Here is a 13821-nt window from a genome sequence, read left to right as displayed (position 1 = left end):
CAGCAGCAGCAGCAGCAGCAGCAGCAGCAGCAGCAGCAGCAGATCAAGCGGTCAGCCCGAATGTGCGGTGAGTGCGAGGCCTGCCGGCGTACCGAGGACTGCGGCCACTGCGACTTCTGCCGGGACATGAAGAAGTTTGGGGGTCCAAACAAGATCCGGCAGAAGTGTCGCCTCCGTCAGTGCCAGCTTCGTGCCCGGGTGAGCATGGGTGCAGCTGGGCCAGATGGGTGGAGGCTTTGTGTCCAGAAGAAGTTGGCTAAGTTTAGGGATGGGTGGTGCCCAAGCAGATGGGTCGGAGCCTGTCCTGTCCTGGTATTCGGGGCTGGCAGGAGGTCCCCTTGGCCCTGTACATTTGAGTGGGCAGGGCGAGGCCAGGTGTTTTCAGGGCTGAATATATTTGGGTGGGTGGAATGGGGGTCAGGGGAATCGGGGGGGTTAGGGCAGGGCCAGCCCCCATCCACCTGGGGCTGACCTGGGCCTTCCTCCTGCCGGCACAGGAATCGTACAAGTACTTCCCTTCCTCGGTGAGTCCAGCTCCCCAGGGCGGGGTGGGGCATGTGGGCAGAGGGGTCAGGGCCAGTCCTGAGATTCTGCCCCGCAGCTCTCACCGGTGATGGCCTCAGAGTCCCTGCCACGGCCCCGCCGGCCACTGCCCACCCAACAGCAGACACAAGCGTCACAGAAGCTGGGGCGCCTCCGTGAGGATGAGGGGGCTATGGCATCATCAGTCAAGGAAGCACCTGAAGCAATGGCCACGCCGGAGCCCCTCTCAGACGAGGACCTTCCAATGGACCCCGACCTGTACCAGGACTTCTGTGCGGCAGCCTTTGATGATCACGGCCTGGTGAGCCCGCGGGCAGGGTGGGCATGACGGGACAGAGAGAGGAGAGGTGGGTGGATGGAAGGAGAGTGTGGCAGATTGCTAAGCAGTGCCTGTCCCGCTGTCAGCCCTGGATGAGTGACACGGAGGAGTCCGCGTTCCTGGACCCGGCCCTGCGGAAGAGGGCCGTGAAAGTGAAGCATGTCAAGCGCCGGGAGAAGAAGTCAGAGAAGAAGGTGATGTGTGGGGGGGTGGGCTGGAGTCAGGGGAGGCAGGGGTCAGGGGGCTCGGGGGACTCCCCCTGACATGCCTGCCGTACCACAGAAGGAGGAACGATACAAGCGGCATCGGCAAAAGCAGAAGCACAAAGACAAATGGAAACACCCCGAGCGACCTGATGCCAAGGACCCGGCGACGCTGCCGCAGTGCCTGGGGCCTGGCTGTGTGCGCCCTGCCCAGCCTGGCTCCAAGTACTGCTCAGATGACTGTGGCATGAAACTGGCGGCCAAGTGAGTCATTGCAGGGGCTCGGGGAGTACAGGGAGGGGGCCCGGCCAGAGTCATCTGTTTGCCTCGCAGTCAGTGACCTACTCACCCTCAGTGTGCCCAAACGCCCCCTGCACATTCATCCACCGCCCAGTCTCCTGTTCCATTGTCCTGGCCAGTGCCTGTCTGTTGTGCCTTTGAAGCACCCAGGATTCTCATTTTGTTACTTGCCACTTTCCTTGCCTACACAACGTGGCTGCCCGGCTCTCTGCAGCCGCATCTACGAGATCCTCCCCCAGCGCATCCAGCAGTGGCAGCAGAGCCCCTGCATCGCCGAGGAGCATGGTAAGAAGCTCCTAGAGCGCATCCGCCGGGAGCAGCACAGCGCCCGCACCCGCCTGCAGGAGATGGAGCGCAGGTTCCATGAGCTGGAAGCCATCATCCTACGGGCCAAGCAGCAGGCGGTGCGCGAGGATGAGGAGGTGAGCATGGCTGGACAGGTGGGCTGGGCCTGGCTTCCACCGGGCCTCATCTTCCCTTTCGCCTGAACAGAGCAATGAGGGCGACAGTGACGACACCGACCTGCAGATCTTCTGCGTCTCCTGCGGGCACCCAATTAACCCGCGAGTGGCCTTGCGCCACATGGAACGCTGCTACGCCAAGGTTGGGGTGTCAATCTGAGGGGTGGGTGTCCTGGGGGCCTGAGGGGACAGATTTGTCACCTGGCGGGAGGGCACACAGCCACATCCAGGCCTTTCCTTTTGTGCTTGTCCCTCCAGTATGAGAGCCAGACGTCCTTTGGGTCCATGTACCCCACACGCATTGAGGGGTGAGTGTGGGTACCACATGGGGTCAGAGGAGGAGGGTGAAGTGGGGTCAGTGGTGGAATGTGGGTGGAGGTGGGGCAGAGTGTGGTATATGCAGATTGGGTGGGACTGCCCTCCGCCCCCACTCCCTCACTGTTCTCTCTGCTCCAACCCCCCAGGGCTACTCGGCTCTTCTGTGATGTCTACAATCCTCAGAGCAAGACGTACTGTAAACGGCTACAAGTGCTCTGTCCAGAACACTCACGGGACCCCAAAGTAAGGTTTCCTCTCAGTTGCCCTTGTCCTGCCCCTCTTCCCTGCTTCGCTGGCTCCATTTGTTCCTGCCTGACCACCCTCCACTCAGGCACATGTCTCCTTTTTCCTGTCTCAGTGCCCCCTGCCCTTAACCTTTCCCCCTAGCCTCTTCTCCTTCTCAGACTACCTTCCCCTCCATTTTCCCTTCTCCCTTCCCACTCACCCTCTCCCTTCCCCCTGACCTGTCTGGTCTTGCTCTCTGATGATGGTCTTCCAGCCCTTCCTGTCTCCGCCTCCATTTCTCCCTGTCCCCTGCCCCTCCATTCTCCTCCACTGCCTGCTGGCCTCCCTTCATCACTTCCCTCTCTGGACCTCTTTCACTACGCCCCTCCCCACCCTCCATGCAGCCTCGCCACCCTCCACCCCCTGGTCTTCCTACAGGTGCCAGCCGATGAGGTATGTGGGTGCCCGCTGGTCCGAGATGTGTTTGAGCTCACAGGCGACTTCTGCCGCCTGCCCAAGCGGCAGTGCAATCGCCATTACTGCTGGGAGAAGTTGCGTCGTGCTGAAGTGGACCTGGAGCGAGTTCGAGTGGTGGGTCTCGACTTGGGGTGTGGCTAGGGCAGTGGGCAGGCTGGGCTCCAGAGCCCCCACTCACGACCCCATCATCTGTTCCCTGGCAGTGGTACAAGCTGGACGAGCTGTTTGAGCAGGAGCGTAATGTCCGCACGGCCATGACAAACCGGGCAGGGCTGCTGGCCCTGATGCTGCACCAAACGATCCAGCACGACCCACTCACCACTGACCTGCGGTCCAGTGCTGACCGTTGAGCCACACCTGCCCAGGCCCCTCACACCCTGCATTCCTCCTCCATTCAGCCGTTGGAGGGTTCCTGGAGTTTCCTGTGCCCTGTGGCCAGCTATCATTGGGCCATCATTGGAGGGTCTCAGAATTTCCTTGTCCCTGTCTATCCCCTGGTCTCTCTGTCCTCTGCGGCTGGGTGGGACTGTAGAGTAAGGGGTTACCTCCTCTCTCCTTGGGTTTTGTTAATAAAATTTGGAGAAAAACACAAGACAACTTTGTATGGCTGCCCACTTGTCTTTCTGGCAGCATGTGTGCTCGGAGCCACCCTGGGAAGATGCACTTGGGAGGATGCACTTGGCCTCCAGGCAGTGGATTTCAGGTTTCACACCTGTGCTGTGAACATGTGACTCCACATGGCGCCCAGCCTCTCATTTGAGGACAGTGGACATGCAGTTGGCATGTACTTGGTGTGGGAGTAAGATTCTCCAGACCACAGGTATCTTCTAAGGGACACAGGCCTCCTTTTCGTTCTTGCAGCAGGTGCATGAGGCACATTCCATCGGGGCTCTGAACCCCAGCCCGGCCCCAGGAGTTGTAGGGAGTACTCAGCCCCACCACCAAGCGGTGGACGCTTCCCTATAGTGACACTGCCCTGCCCACTATTTACCTGCTGCGCCACACCGCCCCTTTCCCAGCTGCCCTGGCTTCTACTGAAGCCTGGAAGGGGAGTACAGGACACAAAGGCCCTGGGGCAGGTGGCCAGAGGGACACCAGCTTAGTCCCTGACACTGCCCTCCGCCCCGTGCACCCCTGGGGGAGCCAGACAAGGGAGCTGAGAGCCGAGGCTCCTAACAAGTCTGACCAAGGGAAAAATGCAAGCCTCCTGAAAATGAAAGTACGTAAGCGCACCCACAGTGTTTGCTAACACTCGCCCCCACGCCTTGGCACTGGAGAGCGCAGGCGTAACCCCACGCCCCCTCGGTTTGATCTCAGACTGCGCAGGTGCTCAGTAATTCCCTCAGGCTGAGCGCGCAGCGCGTCTTAGTCGGGACGCAGGCGCAACGTGTTCTCAGCCTGCGCGCGCAGTTGTGGATCATAAACACGCAGGCGCGGGAGTTTCCCCACTAAGGGCACCCGCGGCCGGAGCCTTAATGCGCAGGCGTCCCGCCAGGGGCGGTGCCCAAGAGGGCAGGCAGCGGATTTCCGGTTCCGGAAGTAACGAACGGCTGCGGCGACAGCTACCGCTTCGGAGAGGGGACTGCGGAGGAGGAAGAGTAGGACAAGGCGAAAGGGGCAGGCGGGCCACAAGTCATGGGTCCGCGTCTTTAGAGCGGCGGAAGCTATCGGCCCGTCGCGGAACAGGTGAGACTGCCCTGGAAATGGAAGTGGGGCGCGCCCAGGCGCGGACTGGAGAGGAGCTGGGGCTCCAGAGCTGACGGGGGAGAACGAAGGGCCCTCAGACCGAAGCGATGAAGGAATGGCGGCGTCGGGGTGCTCAGAGGGAGGAATAGGGCCGTTCAGGACGAGGACGGTGAGGGACCGGGCTTGGAACCCTGGCAGGTGGGAGTGTCGGGATCTTAGCTGAGGAGCGAGAAGAATGGGGTGTTCGGAATGCTGAAGTGGGGAGTGAGGGACTTTGAGGCTAACGACGGAGAGAATTGGGGTGTTGGCATGATTGGAAAGGAAGAGTCGGTTGCTTGTCTGGAGGAACGGGGGTCAGGCGCTGACGCACATGACATTTCTAGGTGAGGACAGAATGCTGAAGAGAGTAGTCAGTCTCTCAGGCTGAGGAGGGAGGAATGGAAGATGGGTAGGTGGGAGAAGAGTCGAGTGATGTATTTTCCCAGTGGAGGTTGGGAGAAACTGGGTCAGACACTGAGAGGGAAAATAATGGGGTGGGGAGGGTCTTGGGCCACAGAAGGGGAGGAATGGGGACGTGGATGTTCACGGAGAGGATGTGGAGGACTTGGGGGCTCTTGAACCGGGGAAATAAAAGCTGTCACACTGAGGTTGCAGAATGCGAGGACATCAGGCAGAGGGAACGGCGGGAAAGTTGAAACAGCAAAGAGCAAAAGTTGAGGGCTCAGAAGTGGGCAAAGAGGAAGAGGTGGTCAGAATAGTGAGGGGGCTTGGTGCCAGCAGGAGGGGAGCCGGGCTTCAGTGGGCTGTGCACGGCCTGCTGGGAAGGAGGATTGTAAGGCTGGAGGACTCCCAACTGACAAAGGGAAGAAATGGGACCCTTAGGGCAAAGAGGAGTGTTTCCTGGGTCAGGAATACGGAGGTGTGGGAAGCAGTGAGGGGGGAAGGATGAAGAAGCTGGTTGCCAGTGGAGAAAAACGCTGGCCTCTCAGGTTGAATAGGAAGCCATGCTTAGAGGAATGGCCGTCTTTGCGTCAAGGATGAGGAGAGGAGCAAGGGAAGCTACCAGCTCAGGAATGAGGATTGACAGGGAGCTCCTGCATTCAAGACGGACAGGATGGGAGCGGAGTCAGGCTCATGGGAGGGTTACCTGCGGCAGGTCCTGAGTGGTTTTCAAGAACACATGGGCTGTGTGTGGCCTATGGCATAACTACTTCTAGTGCCTCAGTCACTCCAATTCCCCACTATCTCACAGGCCATTGTCGGTGCCCGTGGCCCCCATGGCTGAGGAATGGCTGGACTGCCCAGCCCTGGGCCCTGGCTGGAAGCGGCGAGAAGTCTTTCGCAAGTCAGGGGCTACCTGTGGACGCTCAGACACTTACTACCAGAGGTACTGTGGGTGGGTTGTGGGCAGAGGCTGAGATGGAATGGAGCCTGGTTAGCAGTGGGGTGGTTTTAAAATCAGGCATGTAAAAAGGTGTGTATTTATAAGCTCAATTGTTTGTGTGTTTTAGGATGTGTAAGTGATAGAGATAATAAAGTTTATGTAGTCTTTTAAAATCTTTTGGTCTCTAAGTTATGAGTTTTATAGAGGAATGTGGTAAGATTACAAACATGGTATGCACTATGTATTAATACTTCTATTTCTATGTAAGGTTTTCTTTTACTTGCTTTTATTTTTATAGCTAAGCCCTCATTTACATTTAGTTGCTCGTTTCGTCACATACTTAAGTATTGTTGAGGTACAGTGAGTATGCCCTTCCTCTGCCACCAAAAGGTTAGTGGTACAAATCTGCCGGTTGCTCTATGGAAGAAAAAGAGGTGACAGTTTTCTCGTGTGAGGATTATGGCTTAGGAAACCCTATGAGGCAATCCTGTCTTATAAGGTCATGGCACGTAAGTCCACACAGATGGGTAAATACTGCACTATGAGCCAAAAGGTTGATAGTTTTAGTCACCAGAAAACGGGCCTGGCGGCCTGCTCTCCCACAAGCCCCAGCCTGAACCCCATGCAGAGGCTAGTATTGCTCTGCACACGTGGCATTGCCATGAGTTGAACTGAACTCGATGGCAACGAACAACAACACAGCTTCCAAAGATGGTAGACTGAAATGTGACTGTCATGGACCACGGACATGTTGAACCAACTGCCACACTCACCAAAAAATGATATGACTTGACACAGGCACTGGTTAGATTAGTGCAAAACTCACATGGAGAACAGACAGGTAATGATTGTTCTCACATGTGTACATTGGTTCCCCCCAAGGCCAGCGGCTCTTACTCCACAGCTCTGGGGTTGGTGCTCTGCAAGCACCACTCTTCCAAGCTGCAAGCAAAGGACTTCATTCCCTGCCCAGCTCTTGCTGACTGCCACAGCGTTGACTGACACATGGTGATGCCATCCACGTGCAACAGAATGGAATGTGGCCTGTTTGGGTCCGGTCTTCCTGGTTACTAGTATACCATTGTGTACTGTGAGTGCCCTCTGACCTAGGAGGCTTATCTGTTAGCTTTACATCTGTTGTAATTGGCAAATGGGATCTCATTGACTAATGGCTTTTTCACAGGGAGCCCTGATGCCATAGTGGGTTTACATAGTGGGCTGCTACCCACAGGTCGGCAGTTTGAAACCACCAGCTGTGCCATGAAAGAAAGGTGAAGCTTTCTTCTCCTGTAAAGAAAGACCCACGGGACAGTTCTACTCTGCCCTGTAGGTTTCTGCAAATCAGATTGGACTCGATGGCATTTGAGTTTGAGTAGAATGAAAATATTTGGAAGTAAATCACCTGACCACCATGTGTGACACGGCTGGTATTGAGTGGCATAGCTTCTAGCATCTTAGAACACACAAAGGACCACAGTGTAACAAACTGACAGATGGGTGGTCTGGGCATAGACTGAAATAGCCTAAGGGTTGGCCTGGTGCCATTTGATGTACATAATTACTGTCTTGAAAGAGCAGTTTCCCTGATAAGGAAGGGGAAGGAGAAGGTGGGATAGAGGAAGGCCTAGTGTCTAACCTTATCAGGGATATTCCAGACCCAATCCTCTGCTTAGAGGCTCACACATTTCCAGTGATAAAGAGACTGCTCTCCCAAATAGGAAACACTGGGATTTTGCCCTTAGGGATAAGACAACAGGTGGGTGAAGAGCAGTTTTGTGAATGCTCTTAGAAGATGAGAGTCCTGCGTCTGACATAATCTCCTTTTTGCAGCAGTAGCAGTCCCAGAATAATGTCGTTTCTGTGCTGCTTCTCATGCTAGTCCCCACAGGGTAGGCTAAATGGCCCCTGCATGTACAGCGGTTGTGCTACCGAAGAAGCCTCAGTGTAGGGGCATCCCATCTTCCATCGTGTGCAGTGTCTGTGCCTTCCCTTTGCTCTGGAAGGAGAGCCTGTCACACAATCCAAAGGTACACAATGTTGGTATTGTCCATTAAAAGTACTGCACTGTTCGCATATCGACGTGCTATTTAAGTCTGTGTGTCTGTTTATTTGCATGTCACACCATTACGTATCGTGTCGTGTACCAATAGGGTCTGTTCCAACTTCTGAAGCCTGTTCTGACGTAAGGCAGATTCCTTTCTTTCCCCCATGATCGTTGCCTTTTATTATCACTATTTTTGTAAATCCATCTTAATCAGTCTTTGGGATTGGAAACATTACCAGAATTGCCAGGTGGATTTCGGTGTGTGCATCAGAGTACACAGAAGTTTATCCTGACACTGCCGAAGAGTTGGTTGATAGTGACATTTTCCCAGTTGCAGTCATAACACCACTGTGGAAAGGTCTGGGCCATGTGGATTACCCTGGGGAATGGGGATGGTGTTTCTAGTCAGAAAGTTATTGAGAGCTCTCTGCACGGTCCTTTCTTCTCATACAGTGATACCTAGGTTGTTGAATGGCTCCCAGCTCTTAACTTTCTACTCCGGGAACAGCAAAGTTAAAAAAAAATCTACTTGGTGTGCATAACTTTGTTCGAAACTTGAACCGAAAAGCTAATTTGGAAACACCTGTGCGGGCCGAGAGTGAAAACACCTGTGGGGGCTGAGCTTGAGGCACGCGTCTCGCTTTGCAGTGGACTCGGGTGATGCTTCAGGCTCAGCGTCGCTCTCACTCGGGCAACGTATAGGTGCTCGTGTTAATGTATGGAAACACTGGTCATGGGGCTTTTTCGTACTTCATTTGCATCAGATATGAGCGTGGCACAAAGAAAGTGATATCACCAGTGCAGCTATGAGAAAATGAACCACAACAGAGTTAAAGAAATCGTTGCGGAATTTTATCAAGTCACTGCTTGCCTGATGTGGTGGCTGACTGCAACGTGGCTAAGTTGACTAACGTAATTGGGGGGTGGGGGTGGCTATTAAAGTGGCTAATGTACCAAAAGGTGTGAAATTGTTAACCACAAAACAAAACTCAGACCATCTAAGAAGTTGAAAAGTTGTTACAATATCTGTAAGAACTTCTAATAAAATGCTTTTTTTAAAATGAGAAGTTACTGTTGATTGGGATAAAGCGGAAACAACTCCATGGAGGTAGTGTATCTGAGTCAGTCGTCTTTGCGAGAAGGCCAAAAGCCTCCACAGTGATTAGAAGTCCTGGAAAAATGAATTTGTAAGTGTAATTTTGGGGTCTCAGAACCAATCTGGCTTTTCATTCTCTATGGGGAAAATGTGTTAAGTTCTAGAATTTTTTGGTGTTCGAACCCAAATTTGGAACAGAGTTCAACAACCAAGGTATCACTGTGTTTCACAATAACCGCTTCCTGCTTCCATAATCCGCTTGTTAACGTGAGTAAAGCAGTCAGTGTTTGAGTCTGTTTGACTTTTTAAAAACTCCCCATTCTTTTACTGTATTTTGTTCTTAAACTTCTCCTTCGTCTTCCTTATCACATTCTTCTTCACCATTTCCTCCTCCAAAATGTGTGACACCCTGACCGCTCAGCCCTTCTCTCTGGTGATCTAGAAGCTGTTCCCCATCGGGGGAGGTTGGTTCTGAATTCAGCATCCTTCCCGTGTGGATGGTGTTTTCCCACCGGTCTTTTCCATCATACCAGTCAAATGCTTGGAATGTGTTTGTGTAACTCGGCATGTCTTTTCCACAGTCCCTTAGCTTCCTTCCAGGGAGCACCCATGTTCCAGATACACTGAGCATCTGGACATGAACGTCTGGAGACAGGTGATGACATGGCATACAGCACTAATGATAAGGGTATCAGAAAATGGATGGTCACCTGTGCAGTCAGTGGTAGCTTGAATATACTAAGTTGGAGCTTGCCTGTGTATTCATGTCCAGAAACTACTTACTCATCTTTATAAACTACTACTTGTGTTCACATTTTATGTTCTGACTACTCAGGATTATTCGGAGCTGGGCCCCAGGATGCCTCCTATATCCACCCAGCTCTGCAGGCCTGTGCTCCAACCCTTGTGGAACGCTGTCTGGGTGGAGTGGTGGTGGGTCACTTTGGGTGTCAACCCTCTCTGGTCCAACCCCAGCCCCACAGGAGACCGGATCCGGAGCAAAGTTGAGCTGACCCGTTACCTGGGCCCTGCGTGTGACCTCACCCTCTTCGACTTCAAGCGAGGGGTCCTACGCTATCTAAACCCCAAGGTACTGCCATGATGTGGGGTGTCTAGGCAGGAGTGGCTGTGCCGGCTACCTCCCCTCCCACTCGCTAACCTATGCTCTGTCCTTCCTCCTTTCCAGGCCCAGGCTCTGGCTGCTCCTGGCAGAAAGCGGAAGAAGCCTGCAAGGCCAGTCAAAGCTCAACCGTGTCCCGTGGTGCCCGATAGGGCTGAGGCTACCAAGGAGACCCCTCGGGATGAGACCAAGACCATGACGCACACTGACACGGATGCGGCCCCAGCGTCACTCCCTGCACCTGGGTGAGTGTCAGCCTGGGGCAAGCCAAGAGGGAAGGAAGTTGGCGGGGACACATTCCAGGCCCCAGACCCACTTTTCTTGTTGCAGGTGCTGTGAGAACTGTGGCATCCGCTTCTCAGTAGATGTTACCAGGAGGCAGCGGCTCAAAACATTGTGCAAGGACTGTCGAGGTGAGCAGTTCCCAGGAGGACAGGAGCTGGTGCAGGGCCAGTGTCAGGCAATGGGGGCTGCGCTTCTGTCCTTGGAGGTTGAGGGGCTGGTCTGAAGTACAGCCCGAGGCAGGGGTGTGGGGGTTTTGAGGCCAAGGCAGTGGGTGAAGTCAGGTGGTTTGATGTTCCCTTTCTACTTTTCTTTCCTTCCTCCTCCCTGCAGCTCGGAGAATCGCCTTCAACCGAGAGCAGAGAATGTTTAAAGTAAGCACAGCCCCCTCCTCACTGGCCTGTGGTGGGGGGAGCAAAACGGGATGACGGAGTGGTGATGGGTCCACAGAAGGGGGAGGCTTATTAAGGACCAAGCTATGGGTCAGCAGAGCAGGCGGCCGTGTGTCAGCAGATGAAGTGGTGGCATCAGTTAGGAATGAGCAAATGGAGTGAGGAGGCCAATGGGGGGTGGGGGGGTTGGATTGGGCTGGGGGGTTGGCGCTCACAGGCACGCTGGTGGAGGTTAAAGTGGGGTCAGCAGATGTCATGTCGGGAGCTGGGTTCCTTGGCACTCTGCCTGGATCCGTGATTTTGTCCCTACCCACTGTGCTGGCAGCGAGTGGGCTGTGGGGAGTGCACGGCCTGCCAGGTGACCGAGGACTGCGGGACCTGCTCCACCTGCCTCCTCCAGCTGCCCCACGAAGTGGCCTCTGGGCTGTTCTGCAAATGTGAGCAGAGACGCTGCCTCCGGATTGTGGAAAAAGTGAGTTGGGCACAGGCTGGTAGGGTGGGCCTAAGGCTGGCCCGTACCCATCTCAGCCCTGGTCCTTAGACCCCCGCCTGGGCCCCTGCCCTCGTGCTCCTGGCCCTCACGCCTGCGGCCCAACCCACAGAGCCGAGGGTGTGGAGTGTGCCGGGGCTGTCAGACCCGAGAAGACTGTGGCCGCTGCCAAGTCTGCCTCCGCCCACCCCGCCCAGGGCTCCGGCGCCAGTGGCGGTGTGTCCAGCGGCGCTGTCTGCGGGTGAGTGAGCCAGCGGGGCGGGCCAGGTGGGAGCTTAGTCCACAGGTAAAGCTGGTGCTGGTGCTGGTGCTGCTGCCTCCCTCTCTGGTCTTGCCCACCTCATGTCTCCTTTCTCTCCCACCTCATGCTCACCTCCCGGCCCTACCTACTGCCCCTTTCTGCCAGCATCTTGCTCACCGCCTTCGGCGCCACCATCAGCGAGGTCAACGACGAGCTCCCTTGGCTGTGGCTCCCCCTGCTGTGAGTGTCCACCCTTGTTCCACCCTCGGCCGCTGTGCCCCTTGCAGACTTTGTGCAAACCCCACCACTGTTGGCCTGCTTCCACCAAGCCCAAACCACTCTCTATGGTTCTCTTTCAGGGAAAACTTGCTCGTCGCAAAGGAGGCCGTGATCCCAAGATAGCAGCAGCCCGGCGGCGCCCCCAAACCCAACCATTGTCACTGCCACCCCTTCTGCAGGCCATAGAGCTGGTGAGCTTCTGAGGGGCAGGGGAAAGACCTGACAGGAACCTTACTCAGTACAACCCTGACCCCGCCCCATTTCCCTCTGCAGCACCCCAGAGCCCTGGCCCCCTCGCCACCTGCTGAGTTCATCTATTACTGTGTAGACGAGGACGAGCTAGTGAGTGGCCCTGCCCCACCCAGACCTGATAAGCCTAGGCTCGTCCAGGGTACTCGTTAACCCCAAAGAAGCTCCAGCCAGGGTGCACCAAGGCATAGTGATAGGGCCTGTGTGGAAGAGCCGTGTGGGCACTGACCTGGGACAGCAGGCAGGGAGAGTGCCAAGGTCAGATGTGCCAGTGAAGACCGGGCGACTGCGGGAGCAGCAGACACTGGGATGAGGCTCTTGGCTGAGCAGGCACAGTGGTGGGAACTCGGAGGGGCAGCAGAGTCCCAGGGGCATGCAGGGAGACTGGCGGAGCAGATGCAGTTCTGGTGGTGGCCAGCCTGGCCCGGCTAGTACCCTGCTGGAGCACTGCTGTGACTGGGGCCGCAGGCCCAGGCTGGATTTGATTGCTCCTCCAGAGGTTTCGTGTGGAGACCCGGGAGCAGGCCTATCACGAGGCACTGAGAGCGTTCTCTGCTAGGCCTAGTGAATGGCTCCACTTCCCTCCAGCAGCCTTACACGAACCGGCGGCAGAACCGCAAGTGTGGGTCCTGCACAGCCTGCTTGAGGCGGACAGATTGTGGCCGCTGCGACTTCTGCTGTGACAAACCCAAATTCGGAGGCAGCAACCAGAAGCGCCAGAAGTGCCGTTGGCGCCAGTGCCTGCAGTTTGCCATGGTGGGTGGGACCAGCAGGGGCTGCTGGGCAGAGGAGGGCTGGCGCTTTAGTGCCTGGGGGTTGGGTAGCCTGCTGCTGCGGGGAGGGGGCTGGGCAGGTAAAGTGTGGCTGCAGGCCCACAGATCATGTGCTGGGGCACGTGGGCTCTAGGCGACGCTGGCAGAGACTAGTGGGCTTGTAGGTAAGCTGATGCTGCACTGAAATTAATGGGGTTCACTTGAGACCTTGCGCCGGGCAGCGTAGGTGTGACCAGATTGCCTCAGTACCCTGTCTTTCCATGCAGAAGCGGCTGCTGCCCAGTGTCTGCGCAGGCCCTGAGGATGGAGCCGAGCTGCTCCCACCCTGCCGTCGTCACAGGAAGCCAGTCTCCGCCCGCCGACCCCGGCTAGGGCCCACTCTGAAGTCCCCCTTGGCCATGTCCATATCCTGCCCAGGCCAGGCCCAGGCACCAATGAAGCAGGAGGCAGGCAGTAGCTTTGTGCTGCCCCCACCTGGCACAGACCTTGTGTTCCTGCGGGAGGGCGCAGGCAGCCCTGTGCCAGTGCCTGGCCCTGCCTCTTCCACAGAAGCCCCCTTGCAGGTGAGCGCTTCCCTCACCATATCCTGCCTTTCAGGACCCCATGCTGACTCTTGTCATGCCGCTGGGCCCAGGCAACTGCGGAGTCTCCACCCCTACCTCCCCCTACAGTGTGCGCGGTTGGCAGGGCGGGTCCTGGGCCCTGCCTAAGTTGGTTGTGGCCTCACCACAGGTGAAGCAGGAAAAGGTAGATGCCCAAGACGACTGGACTTCGGGCCCAGCTGTTCTGATTTCGCCTGTCCTGCGGCCTGGCTGTCCCAGCAAGGTGCGGGGGTCAGTGTGGGTAGTGGGTGAATGTAATGATGGGAGCTGGGTGGAGTGGGGATTGAGTGGAGCCCCGCTGCAGAACTCTCCCACCAGTCTGACAGACGCCCCCCCC

General features: G+C 56.2%; 2 protein-coding genes across 12 annotated transcripts in view; both read left to right on the top strand.

The window, feature by feature from the left end:
• The window catches only part of CXXC1 (CXXC finger protein 1), a 6022-nt gene extending 2584 nt beyond the window's left edge, over positions 1 to 3438 (top strand). The window contains exons 2-12 of the mRNA XM_013004735.2: positions 4 to 198; positions 498 to 524; positions 602 to 844; positions 949 to 1056; positions 1145 to 1329; positions 1580 to 1787; positions 1858 to 1968; positions 2085 to 2134; positions 2291 to 2387; positions 2808 to 2960; positions 3050 to 3438. Coding sequence (XP_012860189.1) covers positions 4 to 198; positions 498 to 524; positions 602 to 844; positions 949 to 1056; positions 1145 to 1329; positions 1580 to 1787; positions 1858 to 1968; positions 2085 to 2134; positions 2291 to 2387; positions 2808 to 2960; positions 3050 to 3196 — 1524 coding nt within the window. The 3' untranslated portion in view covers positions 3197 to 3438. The remainder of the gene's footprint in view (positions 1 to 3; positions 199 to 497; positions 525 to 601; positions 845 to 948; positions 1057 to 1144; positions 1330 to 1579; positions 1788 to 1857; positions 1969 to 2084; positions 2135 to 2290; positions 2388 to 2807; positions 2961 to 3049) is intronic.
• A 972-nt stretch (positions 3439 to 4410) lies between these two features.
• MBD1 (methyl-CpG binding domain protein 1) overlaps positions 4411 to 13821 on the top strand; it is a 14692-nt gene continuing 5281 nt past the window's right edge. For 7 of the 11 annotated variants that reach the window (XR_006680646.1, XR_006680647.1, XM_045296096.1 and 4 more), the window contains exons 1-14: positions 4411 to 4532; positions 5785 to 5919; positions 10032 to 10146; positions 10243 to 10421; positions 10507 to 10589; positions 10792 to 10832; positions 11176 to 11322; positions 11453 to 11581; positions 11747 to 11821; positions 11941 to 12051; positions 12134 to 12202; positions 12698 to 12865; positions 13149 to 13445; positions 13615 to 13707. Coding sequence is in view for 9 of the 11 variants with exons in the window: in XM_045296096.1 (XP_045152031.1) it covers positions 5810 to 5919; positions 10032 to 10146; positions 10243 to 10421; positions 10507 to 10589; positions 10792 to 10832; positions 11176 to 11322; positions 11453 to 11581; positions 11747 to 11821; positions 11941 to 12051; positions 12134 to 12202; positions 12698 to 12865; positions 13149 to 13445; positions 13615 to 13707 (1617 nt within the window). In the remaining 2 variants the exon portion in view is untranslated. The remainder of the gene's footprint in view (positions 4533 to 5784; positions 5920 to 10031; positions 10147 to 10242; positions 10422 to 10506; positions 10590 to 10791; positions 10833 to 11175; positions 11323 to 11452; positions 11582 to 11746; positions 11822 to 11940; positions 12052 to 12133; positions 12203 to 12697; positions 12866 to 13148; positions 13446 to 13614; positions 13708 to 13821) is intronic. The other 4 variants (XM_045296095.1, XM_045296101.1, XM_045296098.1 and 1 more) reach the window with 4 other exon arrangements.

The sequence above is a fragment of the Echinops telfairi genome, unplaced genomic scaffold (genome assembly GCF_000313985.2).
Source record: "Echinops telfairi isolate 266 unplaced genomic scaffold, ASM31398v2 ScPeMD7_7400;HRSCAF=8409, whole genome shotgun sequence".
Classification (NCBI taxonomy): Eukaryota; Metazoa; Chordata; class Mammalia; order Afrosoricida; family Tenrecidae; genus Echinops; species Echinops telfairi.
This window is presented reverse-complemented; position numbering and strand designations above follow the sequence as displayed.